At 41.3% G+C, this 19,096-nt stretch overlaps 1 protein-coding gene and 1 long non-coding RNA gene across 5 annotated transcripts in view; one reads left to right on the top strand and one right to left on the bottom strand.

Annotated features, from left to right (window-relative positions):
- LOC126400534 (microtubule-associated protein 1S-like) overlaps nt 1-16,897 on the top strand; it is a 33,355-nt gene extending 16,458 nt beyond the window's left edge. Inside the window, exons 1-9 of one of the 3 annotated variants that reach the window (XM_050061298.1) lie at nt 1,312-1,333; nt 6,877-6,944; nt 12,354-12,861; nt 12,956-13,007; nt 13,343-13,538; nt 13,695-13,847; nt 13,951-14,122; nt 14,222-14,322; nt 15,319-16,897. In XM_050061298.1, coding sequence (XP_049917255.1) covers nt 1,312-1,333; nt 6,877-6,944; nt 12,354-12,861; nt 12,956-13,007; nt 13,343-13,538; nt 13,695-13,847; nt 13,951-14,122; nt 14,222-14,322; nt 15,319-15,579 — 1,533 coding nt within the window. In that variant the 3' untranslated portion in view covers nt 15,580-16,897. Of the gene's footprint in view, nt 1-1,142; nt 5,014-6,876; nt 6,945-10,809; nt 11,307-11,509; nt 12,079-12,353; nt 12,862-12,955; nt 13,008-13,342; nt 13,539-13,694; nt 13,848-13,950; nt 14,123-14,221; nt 14,323-15,318 lie in introns of those variants that run through there. The other 2 variants (XM_050061297.1, XM_050061296.1) reach the window with 2 other exon arrangements.
- Nucleotides 1-19,020, bottom strand: part of LOC126400537 (uncharacterized) — a 21,568-nt gene extending 2,548 nt beyond the window's left edge. The window contains exons 1-3 of one of the 2 annotated variants that reach the window (XR_007570985.1): nt 18,959-19,020; nt 5,029-5,109; nt 1,160-1,279 (exon numbers count right to left, since the gene is read on the bottom strand). This is a non-coding gene — a long non-coding RNA (uncharacterized LOC126400537). Of the gene's footprint in view, nt 1-1,159; nt 1,280-5,028; nt 5,110-15,270; nt 15,383-18,958 lie in introns of those variants that run through there. The other variant, XR_007570984.1, reaches the window with a different exon arrangement.
- Between the last annotated feature and the right edge of the window lie 76 nt (nt 19,021-19,096).

Below are 19,096 nucleotides of genomic sequence, written 5' to 3'. Positions count from 1 at the left end.
GTGGCTAAAGAGAGGACAGGGAGACAGAGTGTGATACTAGACCCCTTCTGACAGTGTAAAGATGATGATAGAGGACTAATGGTGGACATGTAGACACTGATAATTAAACTGAATTCATTGCCAGTTATAACACCTTTATTGGGTTTATGATCTAAAGCAGGTCATGCACATGTGATCAGCCCGTTTTTACGTCACAGTGTCCTCTATACATTGTTAAAACAATGGGCAGGTGTGTGATTGTGTTCATGTGGCTCGACTCCTGGCTACATTAGCCGTTAGATTGGAGAAAACGGTCCCTATGAAAGTGCATCGCCGAGAAGAAATGATTTGAATCACTCAGGGATCAGGGTTTCGTCGTTCACCGAATAATTCGTTCACCGGGTGATTCATCATGTGGTAGGCAGTCCCTCCCTGCACCCTGGCTGCCTCGCGCGACTCGCAAGTGATTCATCGTTCGCACGGACCAAATCGGCAGTTCCACTCCCGGCCTGCACGCTCGCTGCAGAGCTCAACTGAACTGAGAAATGAACAAATCAATTCCGAAAGTGATTCAGTTCAGTATGTTGATCCAACAGATTCGTTCTTTTGAACGATTCGTTCGCGAACGACACAACACTACTAACAAGAAAGTTTCCATTTCGCATGCAGTGGAAAGGCTTTAAAACTGGCTACATGGTTCTGTGAATTACTCCGGCACGCAAAAGTTTGGGCACCCCAAAAAATTAATTTACCATGAATAGTTAAATAAGTAGAAGATGAATGATCTCCAAAAGGCATTAAGTTATTTTTTAAAGCAAAGTATTATTGTTTTGTACAATGTTTTTTTTTTTTTTTTTTTAAAGAATATTTGTGTTGCATTTTTAACAAAAAACAGAATAGAATAGCTTGGACATAACATGGCGAATAGAAGGAATAGTTGAAAATAAGAAAATAAGGGAGCAATGAAAAAAGAATTAATAGAAAAAAATCAAAATCAAAATCAAAAATAGTGGGCATTACATCCATCCCCAACCTTCATCACCTCCTACAGCCATATAAAGGCAGCAAACAAATAAACAGACTAACAAATAGACATCGAAAGTTACAGACTTTGTCACTACAGCCGCGGATACTGATCCACTTACTTATCCACCTTTCCCCAGGTGACAGTGATCCCTACCTTCGAGTCGGTGCAGATGCAGGAGTGGTACCAGCAGACCCTGGACAGACAGAAAGAGCAGGGCATCACCGTGCTGGGTTCCAACAGCACTGTCGCCATGCAGGACGAGACCTTTCCTGCCTGCAAGATAGAGTTTTGAGGCGGACTTATGGATGCAGCGATGGAAGATGGAGGGTGAATATGACATGTAACAGTGTACAAGGAGAGATAACAAGAAACAGAAATTTGAGAATATGACGAGAATCCACTTTCTGCACGACTGGGTAATGACATGGGATGAACACGCCACACCCTTCTGGTTTATCACTTCTTTGTGGGCTACTTTTGCACCAGAAAGCCCTTATTTCTCTTTATCCAAGGAGAGAACACATTCTTATTGGGGAGTATTGCATGATTATTTTTTCCGCAGACCCATGACCCTGTGTAAAACAGGAGAGGAAATCACACTGGCTGCAAGAGAAGCATGTTGCGCTGCAAACATGTGGATCCACATGAGAGCTGACACTGTAGATTAGGCGATGTAGTTAGCATACATGGGGTTAAAGGCACTGTGTGTAGGCTTGTTTTCTTAATGCATTCAGCACTGAAGTGTGATAGTAGTGTGTGCTATGTTCAAAGGCCCATTTTGCTGCTTTTAATGTTACATTTACTAATTAACATTACTGCTCCAGATACTCCCAAATGGCAGGAGTGTGCAAACTTTTGTTTGTGAAAGCATCGGTCACATTTCTTTTATTTACTAATATTATATTTGTCTGATTATTGCAGGAGATGTTTATATCGTAAAAAAGAGAGTCATACGTTGTACCTTAAATGAAATCGCATTCACAGTGTGTGGTCAGGTGTTTGTTGTGAGCACTGTAAGCAGACATGAACTGTGCTGCGTGTCGTACCTACGTTTAACTGTTGACCTTGAGATATCTGCCCAGCAAACGGACCAGCGTGGTGTGTCTGATGCAGAGCAATAATCTGAGATTAATGAATCTGAGATTAATGAATCTGAGTGTGCATAACAGACCAGTCAACAGAGATTAGAGCACCAGATTAAATTTAATAGCATTACAGCAACCATCTCATTAAGAATGGGGCTGTAAATGTAATCCAATACAAGTGCTTAAAAGCATACTGATTAGGAATCAGACGGCAAAGGCTTTTGTAGAAATAGATGTTCACTTGTTATCTTACTAAAAATGAAAAAAAATAAAAAAAACATTAAAGGGACAGTTCAGATTTTTTAAAGTGGGGTTGTAATGGGTTCTTATCCATAGCCGGTGTATTACATACAGTAGATGTCTGTCGGTATGCGCCCAGTTTGGAGAAGCAGGCTGGAGTCGCAGGAGCGAAGCAATGTACTGCTGTGAATGGGGGCCAGCATTAAAATGTATTTAGAAAGTACCACCTAAAAAAACATATATATCAGTTGAAATGTATGTTATATTGAGAGCATTTTCACAGCTTCACCTTGCCGTCAGACAGCCCATTTCGACATGCTCTCCTCAAAGCCACCAGACTCCATTGAGAAAAAGAGTAATTTTAGCCTCGCTGAACACTGGAGCTGCTGGTCTATCACTACCTTGATCACAATAACTTTGTGTTTATTGTGTGACTTTGGTGAATCTGAACCAACCCTTTCAAATGGCAAAGTCACAAAATAAAACCAACAAACTAACTGATTGAGGCAGCTGTAGACCAGCAGCTCCTGTGTTCAGCGATGTTAAATCGCTGTTTTTCTCAGTGGAGTCTGGCTTTAAAAATAGTGATATAATGGCTTAATTTCCCCACTGGAAATCACTGTCTGACATTAAGGTAAAGCAGGTAAATACTCTCAATGTAGCATACAATTAAACTGATATGGATACATTTTGTTGCTGCCGCCTCCACAGTAGTAGAATAATTAGCATCCATGTTGAACTCCAGCCTGCTTCTCCAAACTGGGGCATACCAACTGACATCTACTGTATATAATATACTATCTATGGATAAGTTCTCCATACAACCCCATTTCAAAAATGTGAACTAACCCTTGAAAAGCAATGACATGTATTTTGATTGTGAATATGATGGATATGATCATACAGTTTATTGTAGACAAATATTTTGCACAGCATAAAATCAGCCCAGTCGCCAGAATAAAATGTTGGCATTGTACGTTTCTGCAAACCACGGATATGTTACATTTGTATATTTTGTACAAATGATGTAGTTCTGATTACATTTACATTAGCTAAGTTTCTCATTAGGAGGTATAGGGGATGGTGGAAAATGTGAGACCTTGCAAGCAGTTGGGGAAATGTCCTGACTTGGACGTGGGTATTTTGAATCCAGACATGTTTTCCTAACCCTAACCAAGTGGTTTTTGTACCTCGTCATAGCCACACATAAACCACAGTGTCGTCACAACAGAAAATTTAAAATTGAAACTTACAGAAAGTTCCAACATACACTCTACCTATGAAACATACAGATGTACAACCCTGAGTCCAAAAAAGTTGGGATGCTGTGTAAAAGGTAAATAAGAACATAATGCACCAACTCTTTGAAACCTGTTGCAGGAATCAAATTCAAAATGGGTGTAAATTTACAAAGAACAATAAAGTTTATCAGTTTGAGCATTAAATTTATTTTATATACTTAACAGAATATAGACTGAAAATGATTCGATGTGGTTTGCAGAAATGTACAATGCCAAAATGTACTTTGGTGCCTTGGTTGCATAAAATCAGGCTTTAGTCACAGTGGATGGTAACGACAGCTTTCCTAGTTGTAGTTTGTAAATATAAATGAATTAAAAATCAAATTTAATTTATATTTGGAACAATAATCCTGAAAGGGAAACTGAAATTACTGAATTGTTGTGATTAAATCGACTACAGTACTAATACTTTATTTTATGGGTCCATAATTTAGTTAAATGTATAATATATGAAGTTATATATAAATAATTTGGTACTACTTTTTGATTATTCTAATTAATTCCCAGGATAACAGCACACAGTTTGACATATATGATGAGGACGTGGGCAGTTCTTTCAAGGATTTTTTTCCCTGGTATTATACAACTGCGTACAACTAACTAACTCGACTGTATTGTCCGTGTAATTATTACCAACTTAAATGTTTTTCCTAGACTTCCAGGAAATGATGAGGACATTACAAAAAATAAAGTACACATGTGTAATGTAATAGATTACATTGTAATCTCTCCAGATCTGTTTATCCATAATTGTTTTCCTTTTTATTTCCTTTTATCCCAGTCTAGATGTCCAAGAACGGATGTTCAGATTCTGGTGGGATGTAAATCATCCCATCGCGACTGATTATCTCTGTTTCTGTCTTCAGAGGATTAGTTCACGCAAATGTGAATGTGACGTACAGACTTTCCTAAAAACCAAAGCATGACATCACAAAGACACCACCGACTATTTTCCCCTTCGTTCGAATGCTGCCTCCAAATACAGGAAAAAGATTCAGCATCTCTAAATTACTTGGAAAACATTTTGTAATTAAATAAATGCACATTTGTTTTATTTTGTGCTCTCTTTTCTTTTATTCACACTCTTGAGCAAAAGGCCACCAGATTAAATGATTTATTGGCCTCGGAGGGGTCGAACTAGATCTGTAACCATGGGTAAAAATGACTTGAACCCCACAGTAGCCAAGTGAATTGTAACTATGTGTATGTGTCCCGCATGTATAAAATACTGTACGTACTGTATGTTGTTTCATTCATGATATTCATGAAGACAGAGAGCAAAGCACTGTGGGAGAGCGGGATGAACACGAGAACCTTTCACTTTGTAATTGTCTGTAAGTACATACAGTAACAATGTCAAAATGTGTGGGTTGTATGAATAAAGAACGTGCATCACCATTCAGAAGCGTTGTGGAAGTGCAGATTCCTCAGGAGAGCCGCCTTGTGGGCGTGGAATGAAATTATGCATGTATTGCACCTAAAACAAGTTGAGCACAAACATTTCTTTAACATTTGCTGCTCTGCAATGGATTTACAGTTTAATTCCAACAAAACATACTCTATTAAATTTGCCAAAACAACACAATGGAGAGTGGAGAGTAACTAAGTACTGCACTTAGGTAGAGTTTTTAGATACATTATCCTCCTGAGACCCTTCGTTCTCATATGAGGACATCACATTTTGGGTTTGCTGCACCTTATACTCCATTATGCTTAACATTAGTCTGGGGCCGTTTAGGTAAGGAACCGGAACCAGGGCGAGAGAGACAGGATCCGGAATTCGATGGATGCGCTTTTCCGTCAAAATAAAAGCACCAAGCTAATAAAAATGCGGTGAAACTTTTTAATTTAAAAGAATATAATTTACAAGAAAAGCCCCAAGCCATTAAGTTAACCTTTTTCTTTTATTGTAAATCGATGGTGCGCCAGAATTTAAAGTTTTACTTTGGTGAACACTTTTACTTTGGTGAATCCGGATCCACTCTCTAGACCGGAACCAGAATCCAGACAAAATTCAGAGTGAATGGAAACCAGGCTCTTCGCCGTACATGAAGAGCCTGGTGACGCGGGGCTAGCTTAACATAGACCTGTTGTCCTCGATCATGGACACTTTTTTGTGCCATCTGGTGGTGGTAAGAGCACAATACACTATCCATGTAAAAACAAGATGGCTGCCATCTCTGCCAAGTCAGTCTGCAGCCGATTCCAACACGAAAGTAGACAAGGTCCAAAACCTGAATGAACTTTAAGGTTGAAACTTGTTTATTCATGATTAATGATGTTTGCAGTTTGATATGGCAACACATTTGACCAATTTTAGCTGTAGTAACAAGCTGAGATGCTGTTAATTAGGAAATATTTGTTTGAGGATATTGGGACTTTATTATTGCAGCATTTCACACAGGCCAATCAGGTGTGACAGACTTACAGACAAAAGGACATTCCTAGCTTGGAGTTTGGAGCAAGACACTTGTGGCTATTTAATTAAACCCAATGCCCCCATATGAGGACACCATTTAATTCAAAAACTACTTCCTGTTCAAAGACAATGCTTAGTTTTTCCACACTTATCAGATCTCACTGACCCCAGATAGCTAGGAGAAATTGAAAATGCATACCAAACAAAAGTTCAGGTCTCCGGAGGTTATACTTCTACTCCACTACATTTTTGTCACAGCTATAGTTGCTTTACTTTTCAGATCAATACTTTATACATAAAACTTTGTAATTGTTATAGACGACCTCACAGCCTGAGACAATGTTGTAGTCAAGACAACCAAAACCGAAACTAAGTCATGATCAAGATTCTGAGGGGTTAAAAGCAAGTCAGGAAAGAGGCAGGGCGAGGTCGAGTCAAAACAAGACCAGTTTCCCACACTGCATGAAACACTTAATATAAAATGCAGAACATGCAAACGTTAGCCACTCTTTAACATCCTCTGAAAAGGTCCACATCCCTGTAAAAACAGACAGAAAACCAATGAAGATGCATTGAGGGAATTTCTTCAAATTTGGCATTAATTTACTCTAAGTAAATGTTCTCAGGACTTCTCCCCACTTCTTCACTGAGTTAGTCACATAAATGCAACACAATAATATATCCAGAGGGTTGGGAGCACCATCTCCAGTCAAAGGAAAAGAAATAATGACACCTTGCTTCACTGCTGAATTGTGCCACCCATGGTAATCTTTGTACATCACATGACTTGTAACTGAGCACTTTCATTTTTACTGGACCCTCAAGGGAGAAGCACACATCAGCTGAAGCACAGGGACCTGCTGCATTTTAACACCACACTTCTACCACTGCTGGTGAGTTTAAAACCTTAAATGCATCAAATGTATTCAGATAAAACACATTGTCGGTGGTCCAGTTTTAGTTTGGTGGGGTTTTGTTTGGTTGATAAGAAATTAAAGCTACTTTCGTTTTCTGTTTGATGCCTTTTCCATCTTTCCCTCGTGGGGTGTGGACAGAAACTGCATTAATATTTACATGATATGAAGCAATGCGAGATTATAGAGAGCTAGTTCCTTTTCTGCTTTATTAACATACGCATCCCAGTGAAAATTAAACTTCCCAACTGAAAGAGGACAGACACATTCAGATTCATTTCTGACAACCTGGCAGCCCAACGTCCGTCACTGTCCATTCATAAAACACCTCTAAAGCATAAAACCATGAGGTGCAATAAAAAAAAAAGGCTTGTGAAAATCGCATAGGCTACAGGCACATGTTCTCTTGACCTGTTAAATTCAGTATAACTCCTAACCCATGCTGTACAAGTACTGTAGGCTTATATGATTTTCATATATTTCACATGCGAAAGTACATTTACTCAACTAACATTACTGTAGCCTACTTAAGTTGTATTTTAATCATGCATTTCTTTTTCTACCACTGAAAACTCATACTTTGTCCAACAGCACTGACGAGGACTTGCAACTATATGTACTCACCGCGTGTTACATTCATGAAAGAGAATGGTTTTAATTGCATGCCACAGGTGGACGAAGAATCCGAAAACGGAGAAAATCCGTCATGGACTGAAGCCACATTAACAACAGCGAAACTACATCAAAACAACCTTTTACAAACTCTCCCGAAACTCCAGTACCTGCCATGCATTTTTGGAAAACATTAGGATATGCGGCTGTGCATGAGACTGTAGTACTGACTGTACTTTAGAGAAATGGGTTAGAAATTCAGCCACAAAAAAGGTTCCCCTTCTGAAAACAAATTTAAAATGTTTCCTGATCGTCTAACCAAAAGAAATCAACATAGTTACAGGTGATTTTACTGAAGAGTACATTCCTTATTCTAATTCTGTACATTTCTGTGCCAGTGTTAGCCAACTGGCTAATTTTCAACTGCACTAAATTAACAGGACAAAGACATAAAGACAGCATTAATTACAGCAAACACAAATTCGCAGGATAGAACAAAAGCCATGCAAAGCAACAAGCAACAGAGTGTCACTACAATACAATAACGCACCAGCAACAAACAGCATGTTAGCACAAACAGACACGCAAGGAACACGAAGCACCAACACACAGATTAGCCTTACATTCAGATATGTAGAGCAGTCAGAGCAGTCTTTATAAAATGCTTAAACATGCAGTTACAGGTTAGCAATGTGGTCATGTGCACTAACACACACGTCGTGCAACACAAAGTTAGCCATGCTGTTAATTATATAGATACTGCATACATATCCATGCAGAGTTGGCTGCCTGGCAACGGGCAAAGGACATAGAGCATGTTAGCGGCATGTTAGCCAGTAACAACAACAACAGTATTTCAGTGAGGAGCAATGTACTGTGTTGATCAGAAAAGTTTACATGTCTGATTGTCCAAAAACCAGGGGCTCTCCGAGACCTCCCAACTTAGCCTAAAAACTTTCAATAAGGAGTTCTAGCTTAGGAGTGATTTTGGGAAGTTCTCAAAGCAAGTCCAAGTGAACCCTGGTGCGGTTCACGTAGGGCATATTCACACCATGATAGTCAAGGGGACTCTGTTTGATTGGGCAGGGAATGCCGAAAAAATTCACACCTTCATTTGGTTCGGTTCACTTTCACACTGCACTTTTTAAAGTGGACCAAACCACCTGGACAACGTCACAGTTACAACAGCTGCTCCTTTGGGGGTGGTATTGCCCGAAACAACCACTAACCACGAAGAAAAAAAGCACCAGGAAGAAGAAAACCCGGCTCATCGATTGGCCAGGACCAAAACCGGAAATCCATCCCCTCCAGTTGGCTTGATAACTGCGATATATATAGTCCTCTGACCATATATCAATAAGCACCTGCACCTTCTTACTACTCCACGTCTTTTCAACTTTCTCTTTTACCTCTGCTTCTCCCAGTTAGTGCTGTTGACTTTGTTTTTTTTCCTACCCAAAATGCACTGCGCTCTACGTCACTTCCTCTCTTTGGTTCCATGGATAGTCCGTTTGCATTACTCACTGTAAGCAAACCGCACCAGGGTTCACTTGCAAGTGAACCGAGACCCCCAGTTTTCAAGCAGACCAGCGTTCGTTCGTTTGGTCCACACCAGAGTTCGAATGAGCGTTCACACCACTCCAAACGAACTGAATTATCCGTGGAAGCGGACCAGGGTTTCTATAAAGCGGACCAAACAGTGCCAGCGTGAATGCGTCCATATTATCCCTGCATGATCTAATCTGGAGCATTTCAATAACTCACTGTCAGAATATTTCTCCGACCTCTTTGTCTTTTCACTATTTTCTCCTCTGCTTGAGAAACTCTTAATCTTAATCTCTTAGGTGTTTTCACACTTGGTCCTTTTCAGCCGTCTAAATGCCCATTTATGCTCAACATTAAATACGGATCCGGATACGGACGGAGCCTTCTGTCCGTGCTCCGCGTTCATTTTGTCCGTATTTCTGCACATTTCCATGAAGCTTACGGATACGGGCCAAACGGAGCAGTACCACCGGAAACCGTGGGGGCAGTGTTGCTGTCACTACCCGATACGTAGCTCTAGTGAGACACGAAGAAGAAATAACAATTCAATTTCCCTCATCGGCAGTACTAGAGAAAAGAATTTAACGGCCTCACCGACCACCGCCTCCTACAACGCTGCCTCTGTTTTTGTCTTTTATGCAAGAGGTACATTATCAATATCTCCTCCACAGTCGCCATGTTTGTTTTTGAGTTTGTTGTGGTCATAAACTTTTGACTCTGGGCTGCCCCCTGGTGGAAATATTGGTTAACATCAATGCCAACGTAAAGGACGCATGGAAGTATTTGGGCAGTGACAGGAACATCGTTTGAAACGGACGTATACATTTTTGTATGTAAAAAGGGAGCATAAATGGGCCTTAAGCGGACTCAGAGCGGCGACTCAGCATTTTTTGCCCAAATGTGAACACTCTAAGAGAACTCAGGCCCCTCTGAAGCGAACCGAACTCAGACCACCTAATGCGGAACCGAACTCAGACCAACTCCTGAGGTGGTCTGAGTTCGGTTTGCTTCAAGTCCGCAGTACAGTTCACTTAACCTGTGCAATGTGAACACAAAACGCTCCGGGTCCGCTTTGCCTTTCACTATTGTATTGCAGCCCTCCAGGCTTGCCATAGACAGATCACACGCGATTTGAGTGGGACACATTATAAACGCAACGTAACCACGGCCACAGGTAACGACAGCACGACCAGCGGACGAGGAGTACTTTTGGTGTGACGATGAAACAACTGCACTTCTAAAGATATGGAACGAGTCCACAACACACAGACACGCTAAGGTTTTCCTCCAATATTAAATTCATAACTACACTGCAGTGTTACATCAAAGTATAGTATAGTGTAGAATAATATAGGCTATAGTGTGAACAGAAAGAGGACTGAGGCCCCATCAGAGCTGCAGTGAACCAGAGAGAGAACCGAGTCCTCTTTTAAATGAACTGACAATGTGAACACGAGAAGAACTGACTCCCGTTTCTGTTGGTCCACTTTAAGGAGGACTGAGTTTGGTTCACTTTAAAAAAAAAAGGACCAAGTGTGAAACACTTAATCTCTTAATCTTGGGGGTCTCGGTTCACTTGCATGTGAGCCCTTGTGTGGTTCCCTTACAGTGGGAAATGCAAAAAGGACTCTCCAGAGAAAGGAAGTGAACCAAAGAGAGGAAGTGACGTAGGGCGCACTGCATTTTGGGTAGAAAATAAACAAAGCCAACAGCACTAACGGGGACATGCAGAGGTAGAAAAAAAAAGGAAAGGTTGGAAAATGTCTCGTGGGCAGACGTGGAGTTTTGAGGAGGTGCAGGCGCTTATTGATATATGGTCAGAGGACTATATGTCGCAGCTGCTCGTGGCTACACACAAGAACTATGAGGTTTTTAAACTGTTTAGCGAGAGGATGGCGGCGCGCGGGTTTAACCGGTCGGCGGTTCAGTGTCGCATCAAGGTGAAAAAGCTGCGACAGCAATATGTGAAGGTCCGGGACTCGCTGCGGAGAAGTGGCAGCTCGGGGGAGGAGAAGGAGAAGTTTATATGGTACGACGACCTGGACAGTATTCTCGGCACGAGACCGACAAGCAGCCCAAAAGTCGTTATCGAGTCTTTTAAAGAGGAGGTGCCTTGGACGTCAACAGCAGAGGAGCCAGCTGATGTGTTCAAGTGCTCCGTCAGTCTGGAGTCGGACAAAAGTGGTGAGTGTGTTTTCTGTGTTTGCTGTTATCAGACATTAAAAACACATTCAGTGGCTTTTTAACTTTGACTGCTAATGACGCTATTATTTTCATGACATGTTTTAAATAGTCATTGGTTATTTCTCACATAGCCGCATACAACACATTTGTAAGAGTCTAACACAGCAGTGACATGTTTACAGTGACATACTTGGTGTTCACAGGGGATCCAAGCTACGGGGAAGTTCATCCTGAGGAAGATGAGAGCACAGCCAGCTCAGGGAGCCCCAGGCCTCAGCAGGAAAACACCAGCCTCCGCTGGGCAACTCCTGGTGCACAAGGTCGAAAAAGGAAAAGCTGGACTGAGCGTTTGGACAGTTTTTTGGAAAGCTACATGCAGCATAAGAGGAAAATGGACAAGGCTGACCAGAAGCGGCACGACGAGGAGCGAGCTGCGTTTGAGAACTTTAACAGACTGCAGCAAGAGGCAGAGGAGCGCCGCTTTAAGGCGATACAAGAACAGCAGCAGGCCAACAACCAGCTGTTGTTGCACATGATGGGGACTTTTGCAAGAGCGTTATTGCCCCAATCGCACACCCCACCGGCACAGTGGATGCCCACAACCTCGACAGTGTCCCCACATGCCAGGGTCCCTCACAACCCGCCAGCAGCTATGGCCAAACCTCGCAACGCACCATCACCTCTGGAGACCTCTGAACATCCTGTAGCACCAATGGCAAAATACCTCTCAGAAACCATGGCTCCATGCTCGTCTTCTTCTGTGCTTCATGATGTAATCAAACAGTTCTTTGATATTTAGTAAATGCACATCACATTACATTACAATTGTACTTTACTTGGAAGACGTGTGCATAAATGTTGGGTTTCAAAATGTAAAGCTGTTGCTGTAGTTTTTTTTTTTCACCCCTAATTTGAGACACATTTAATACGCAGTTGCATGTGAGTTGTCATATGTCGTTTTTGACATGTCAACATTTGCTTTTTTGGATTGGGGAGAATCATTTATTAGAAAACTCATAATATCTAATCACACTGCTGCATCCTCAGGTCTGTTTGGACAGTGTACCCTGCGTCATGCCCGTAGTCAAATCCAGCCTGTCTAAAGAGCAGCAGAAGAAGCTGCTCTCTCTCCTCGGTCATGTCAGGCTCCACCTGCTCTACAAAGCCAGCGTCCACGGTTTCACCGCTGCTGTTTTCCACAGCCACTGTGACAACCAGGGGCCCACTGTCATCGTCGCCTACAACGCTGCTGGGTTTGTCTTCGGGGCCTACACCTCTAAAGACTACAGCCAGAGTGGAGAGGCCGTCACTGACGAGGAGGCCTTCCTCTACAGCATCAGCGCAGGGGGTAACAAACCACTGAGAGTGGCCGGTATCAGCGGACAGTCTTCTTTCACAGATGGATCCACAGGTCCCGATTTTGGTGCTTTGGTGTTCCTGAATGAGGACAAACCTGAGGTCCAGTCCAAACCAGGGACAAGCTTCCACTTTCAGGCTGCAGCGATGCACGGAGATGATTTGAACCTGACGGAGTTTGAGGTGTATCGAGTTGAAGGTGTGCGATGAGATCAGGATATGTGCTATCCACATATATTCAGAACATCTTTTAAGTACAATTATGTTACAGTTAACTTATTTTTCACACGCAGGCTTGGGAGAACTCCTGGACAAGCCATGGAGGAACATCAAGTGGACTGCTGAGTATGTAGAAATCTTTGAGCAACATTTTCCATGACGTATGAACTCATTTAAAAGTCAAAAATAGCTAAAATATTTTAGTATCCACACAAGAAGAAAGAACAGGCTGTAGGCTCTGTGTCGTCGTAGGGTGTCTTGTGATAAAGGCTTATACACCCGTTGATGTTGAGGTGTTGTAGGATGGCTCTGCCGGGTGGTCACAGCCGAAACACCTACGCTCTGGCACAAAGCATACTGAAACACCAGGGATTGTAACACCAAGTCCTAACTGCTGAAACTCCTCAGTTCGTGCATATCAGACAAGTAAATGTCGTCCATATCATTTGTGCTCACTCTAGGAAGAAGCAGCAGCTGATGACGACCATTCAGAGCTATCAGCCTGAGATTAAAACAGTCCACCAAGCCAGGGTGTTGTTGGTGGGGCCAGTCGGGTCCGGCAAGTCCAGCTTCTTCAACTCCATCAACTCAGTGTTTCGAGGCAACATGACGTCCCAGGCCATCGCTGGTACAGCGGGGAAGAGCGTGACCACTCAGGTACTGGCGCAGGTTTTTCTGTTTGTGAGACTTAAATTTTCGAGTTCATATTAAGGTTTACATTCCTCGACTGCTTGTGATGTGAATGTAAAACTGATTGCACATGCTCTAACTACAGTTCATCCAGTTAAATTACATTTCATGCCTCTCTTGTAGTTCCGCACCTACACTGTCAAGGCAGGGAAAGGTGGTGGAGCTCTTCCTCTGATCCTGTGTGACACAATGGGGCTGGAGGAAAACGCTGATGCCGGTTTGGACATTGAGGACCTAGTTAACATCTACAAGGGCCACGTAAAGGATCGCTACCAGGTCTCTTACATAACCACCTACTGAATTACATCTTCATGTAGCTGATTTAAGGGTTAAGGTTGTAGGATGCTTATGGAGTGCGTCTGCTTTATTTACTCCACAGTTTAGTCCCTCCAATCCTCTCCAGGCAGATGCTCCCAGCTATAAGAAGCAAACGACTGTCAATGACATGATTCACTGTGTCATTTATATGGTCGACACCTGTAAGGTCTCTCTCCTTACGCAGAAAATGCTGGACAAGTTTGCTACCATCCGGAAAAAGACCAACCAGCTGGGTTAGCAGTATAATATAAATAACATTTTTAGACAGATAAATAGGATTATTTTCACTTTACTTTATTCCCTTCTATTCTGTCTCTACTGATCTCTTACAGGAATTCCTCAGATTTTGCTGATGACTAAAGTAGACGAGGCCTGTCTGCTGGTGGCAGAGGACTTAAAGAATGTTTATCGCAGTGTTTACATCCAGAGGAAGGTACAGTTTTATTTCTTATTTGTGCAGGAATCTTCCACAATGAACGGGGAATCCAAAAAAGGCAAACATCCTCACAGAGCTCGTGCAGTAAAATGCAAGTCTGATTTATACACACATATGCCAAGTTCTTCCCAAACTTCTCAAATTTTTGCTAAAATGTCTCATGCACAGCTGAGTAAGAGCGCATGGGTGCGCGCAACGGGCTCGTGTTTAAACATCTCAGTCTCAGACTTCGGAGACTGACAATAAAAGCCGTCCTTTCATGTCGGCATGATACGCGGCCAGGCGCCGTTATTGTTTAACAGTGCTCAGCAGCGTCAGGGGGAAATGCAGCGGGACAACAATGAAAGTTAAGGCGCGAAAGTCAGACTGAGGCAGGCGGGGTGGGTCTAACAACCACTGGCTTTCACCTGAGAGAGCTGTGTTCACATCTCGTAAGATTCTAAAGCCAAACCGTGTTCTTTTTTCCTAAACCTAACAACGCACTTTTGTTGCTTAAACCCAACCACATGTGCGTGTTGGCTAAACATAACCATGTGCGTTTTTTGTTGAAGGAAAAAAAACGACAGTGTTGTACCGACGTAGTGCATTTATTTTGACAGAGACTGTATGTAAACGGTAAATTTCCTGTGAAAACGGAAGTGTATCATGAAAGAAGACAATGCATGTAACAGGCAGAACTTGACACGGTGTCCCAGAACGTCAACAACCAACGCTCCCAGGGTTCCTTGCACGTTATTAAATGTGTTCCTCAATGACTTCAATTCATGAAGAATTTCATTTGCCCTTTTTGGATTCTTCGTTCATCATGGAGGCATGCGGAAAAAAAAATCTGCACTAATTCAAGATGACATGCAGCGAGTGAGTTATTGATATGCAAATGGTTATTTTGTGGGTGAAGTATTCTTCAAGATGCTCAGAAATCATGTTAGGAGCAATGACGCTGACCTGATAACGATGACTTCATCCATGGTCATTTCTTTTGTCGTCTTCCAGGCCCGGGAGTTGAGCGAGTCTCTGGGCATCCCCTTGTCCTGTGTGCTGCCGGTGAAGAACTACAGCGAGGAGCTGGAGCTGGACCAGGACACTGACATACTGCTGTTGACTGCCATGGAGCACATGCTCAACTACGCAGACAGCTTCTTTGAGAACCAGCTCATTGAGGACCAAGACGGGAGTGATCAGCAGGAGCTGTACAGATCCAGCGATCTTAACCGCCCAGGTTTTTCAGAGCGTCCTCGACCTGAAGTTGTTTGAAAAGATAGTGCATCACCATTTCCCAAACCTCATTAATTCGGGCTAATGATTATGTATTCACTTACTTAACTACTCACATCTGCGATAGAGAGCTTGTGGGTCTAATCTAAAAGTTCAAATCAATCAAACGATCAAATGATAAGGATTAGTGCACTGTATACTGGCTGCAATATGAGAATTAAAGAACAAGAAGTTGGCACTATACGGTTTCCTGTATTGTAAAAACAGAGGCTGAAAATGCTGAGATCAAACTGTAAAACGTAGAGATGACAAAATATGAACCAAGATTCTGTTGCCTATTTCTCACTCTCACAAAATATTTCAGAATCATATTTTAACTTACTGTTTGTGTGTAATTTGACATAATTTGTTACCAGCGGGCGGCCATGTTGTTCTGCAAAGCTCTCATTAGGTTACCCACAAGCAGGAGTGTTTATTGGTGCGGCGAAGTGCATGCTGGTAGTTGTAGGTTTTGTACCTCTTGAGCAAATGCCACAGCTCTTTTTTCTGTTTGTTTTTTTTTTTTTTTTCCCCCTCTTCCGGTCATGTAGCATCAATTTCAAAAGTATTTGTCTTTCTACTGCATATACAGTCTAGTTTTGGGATATGGTCGTCTTTTCAGCAGTACTTTAAAAGCTTTACGTCTTGGTTTTCTTGTCATGTTTTTTGCTTGTTAGGACATTGTATGTGTCAAAATGCTTCGTTTGTCTTGTGCCTAAAAAGACAATAAACATTTGAACACACACACACACACACACACACACACACACACACACACACACACACACACACACACACACACACACACAAAAAATTCAAGTTAATGAATCAATAGATAAAATATATTTAAAGAAATGCATGGTGGGTTAAAAGTTATCCATTAATATATAGTTGCCTTTATTTGCCAGCATTATAACAGCTGAAGAGAAAGGAATCACGCCTGTTATTGTCTTGGTGGCTCATGCTAATCTATAATCTGTGGGAACACTGTTTGTTAACCCTTTCACGTATAGTGGTTGCTACAGGGGACAGTTGTTTAACAGCCATTTTCTTGTGAATGCATGGGTTTTGATGCTATGGTTTCATAAAAGCCACTGCAATGGACCCTAGTGCGTCTTGCTATACACTGCCACCCACTGGCCATGTGTTGTACTACAAAAAATGTTGATCACCTATCCTACTGTAATTGGAGACCCTTGCAGGTAAATAAAATTTGTTATCAAGTAATGTCTAAGAAGTTGTACAGTTAAAACATTGACATTATGTTTTCCCGCAGTGACTTTTTGGGCTGTAAATAAATTGTTTTATGTTATAAGAATGCAACTTGCAGTTTTTGTAACTACTTTTACAAGATGTTTATTTTTGTAAAAAACATTCATTGAAAAATATATATGGTTTAATAGGGGGAGGTGGTTGGGGGGGCCAAGGAGTCAGGAGGAAGGAGCTGAATGAGGTGTGGGAGGTGTAGAAGAGGGGAGAGGCTGAAGTGGGATTTAGACGTGTGGCAGACCCTCTACGCACGTCACTTATGCTGTTGTGAGCTTTATAGTTGTGTGCTGGTGTGTCTGGGTCACTCTGCAGTTACACCTCCAAAACACTAGTTGGCGACAGGGTTTCTGTGAAGTCTAGTTGATTCAAAACACTTTACACATTACTTAAAAAGACAATTTCAAACAAGTAAACAAATCAGCTTCACTGTAACTCGCAGCATTCACAGACACAGCACTTGTCTTTTGCTGGACACATTTTCCCCACAAATACAACATGCTAATGTATTTAGCACAAGCCTATGGCATTTTACATTGTATAAATTAGCCTAGGAGCTAGCGAACTTTCCTCTTCTCATATAAAACCAGGGACAACAGCAACATTTATCAAAAGGTGACGTAACAAAATTCAACTCCATTACAACTCACAAGGTTCACTGATAAGTAAGCTGTCTTATACTAAACACGTTTTCCAAACAAATATAACATGCTAATGTTATTAGCACAAGCCTATGGCATTTTACATTGTATAAATTAGCCCTAGCACTGGATAGTATTGGAGTATATCAAAATATGTAAAGACTCTGGTTTATCATTGAATATATTTTTTTAATTTCACATAATACATTGATTTTTTTCCATTGGTTTATATTTATTCAGTTCAAAACTTAAAAACACATGCTGTCCACCCGAATGGACACGTAAAAAAACTCCTTGCATGTTTACAAAAATGAACTTCAAATTTGTTTTTCATGACTAAAGAGGAATATAAACACTTACGAAAAAAAAATGACAGAAGTAGTCATAATTCATGTGTGAAGTGGAAGAGGAGGTTCAGAAGGAGAGGTCTTCTGGCCTCATCAGCCATGACACTCTTTGCACACAGAGGTTTATTTTCGAAACCCAAGAAATGGCAGTTAAACATAAAGGGGGGAGCAAACACACATGAGTTGTGAATCTAAAAGAAATAAACACAACATCAGAACCTAAGGCAAATTAAATGTCCATCTTATTAAGGATAAATAATGCTCTAAGTTAAACTAATCATACACAGGATAAACTAAAGAGAAAGAAACTCTGCTTACCAGCACTGCTGCCCCATGTGATGATGAAGGCAGAATGAGTGACATGGTGTTTGGGGTTTAAATAACGATGAGCAGGTGAACTCAATCTAATTAATGAGGAGTGAAAAACGGTGAAAGTAACCAATCAGTGCTGAGAAAGGAGAGGAAAGGAAGTGAGGTAAAGGAAGTGAGGTGTGTGAGGAAAAGAAGTGTCAAAATAAAGGAAAAGAGGAATCTTAACTACAGTTTACATTTCCTTTTCTTCTTGGCAGAGTAACCAGGCACCACATGTAGCTGAGGGGTTTTGTAAATTCTATTTTTAAATGCTGTGACATAAGATAAGATAAACAGATGAGAAGATGAGAAGTAAAAACAAAACTGACACACACTCGCACACCTACACACACCTGATTCTCGTTAAAATGGCTGGATTTTTGTCATCCATGACATGTTTCCTGTCAGCAGACACTTCAAGCTCTTACTTTTAAAACTAATTAACTTAAAGAAGAAAGAGAAAAAGAGGAGAATAGTGACTGAGTGCTAAATATAATTAAAAAAAAACTACAGAATACAAATAAGATTAAATAAAACAGTATAAAATATATATACATAGTCTTGCTGCGAGGCAACAATGCAGCACTATGCCACCCATTTAGATGCACTGTTATCCCACCGGTCACTATTGTTACCGTCAACATTTTCACTAATTCTGTGACCCCACTGAACAAAGTTGAGTAATTGCAAATGTACATATCAACACTAGACACCTTAAAGATAATGTGTACACAAAATCTCTGTCCTATCTTTATGCTAACAAACTTTACTAACCTTTTGTTTGGGAGCTGTGATATAGCCATCCTCGTCTTGTGGTGCAACCAGGAAGTAAACAGCTCTGGTCATGTGACAATTTACACTAATCATGTGACACTGCACATATTTCATTGAGACCCTTTGTCTCAAATGTAT

This window comes from Epinephelus moara, chromosome 14 (genome assembly GCF_006386435.1).
Source record: "Epinephelus moara isolate mb chromosome 14, YSFRI_EMoa_1.0, whole genome shotgun sequence".
NCBI lineage: Eukaryota > Metazoa > Chordata > Actinopteri > Perciformes > Serranidae > Epinephelus > Epinephelus moara.
The sequence above is the reverse complement of the archived record's forward strand: the minus strand, read 5'-3'. Positions and strand labels throughout refer to the sequence as shown.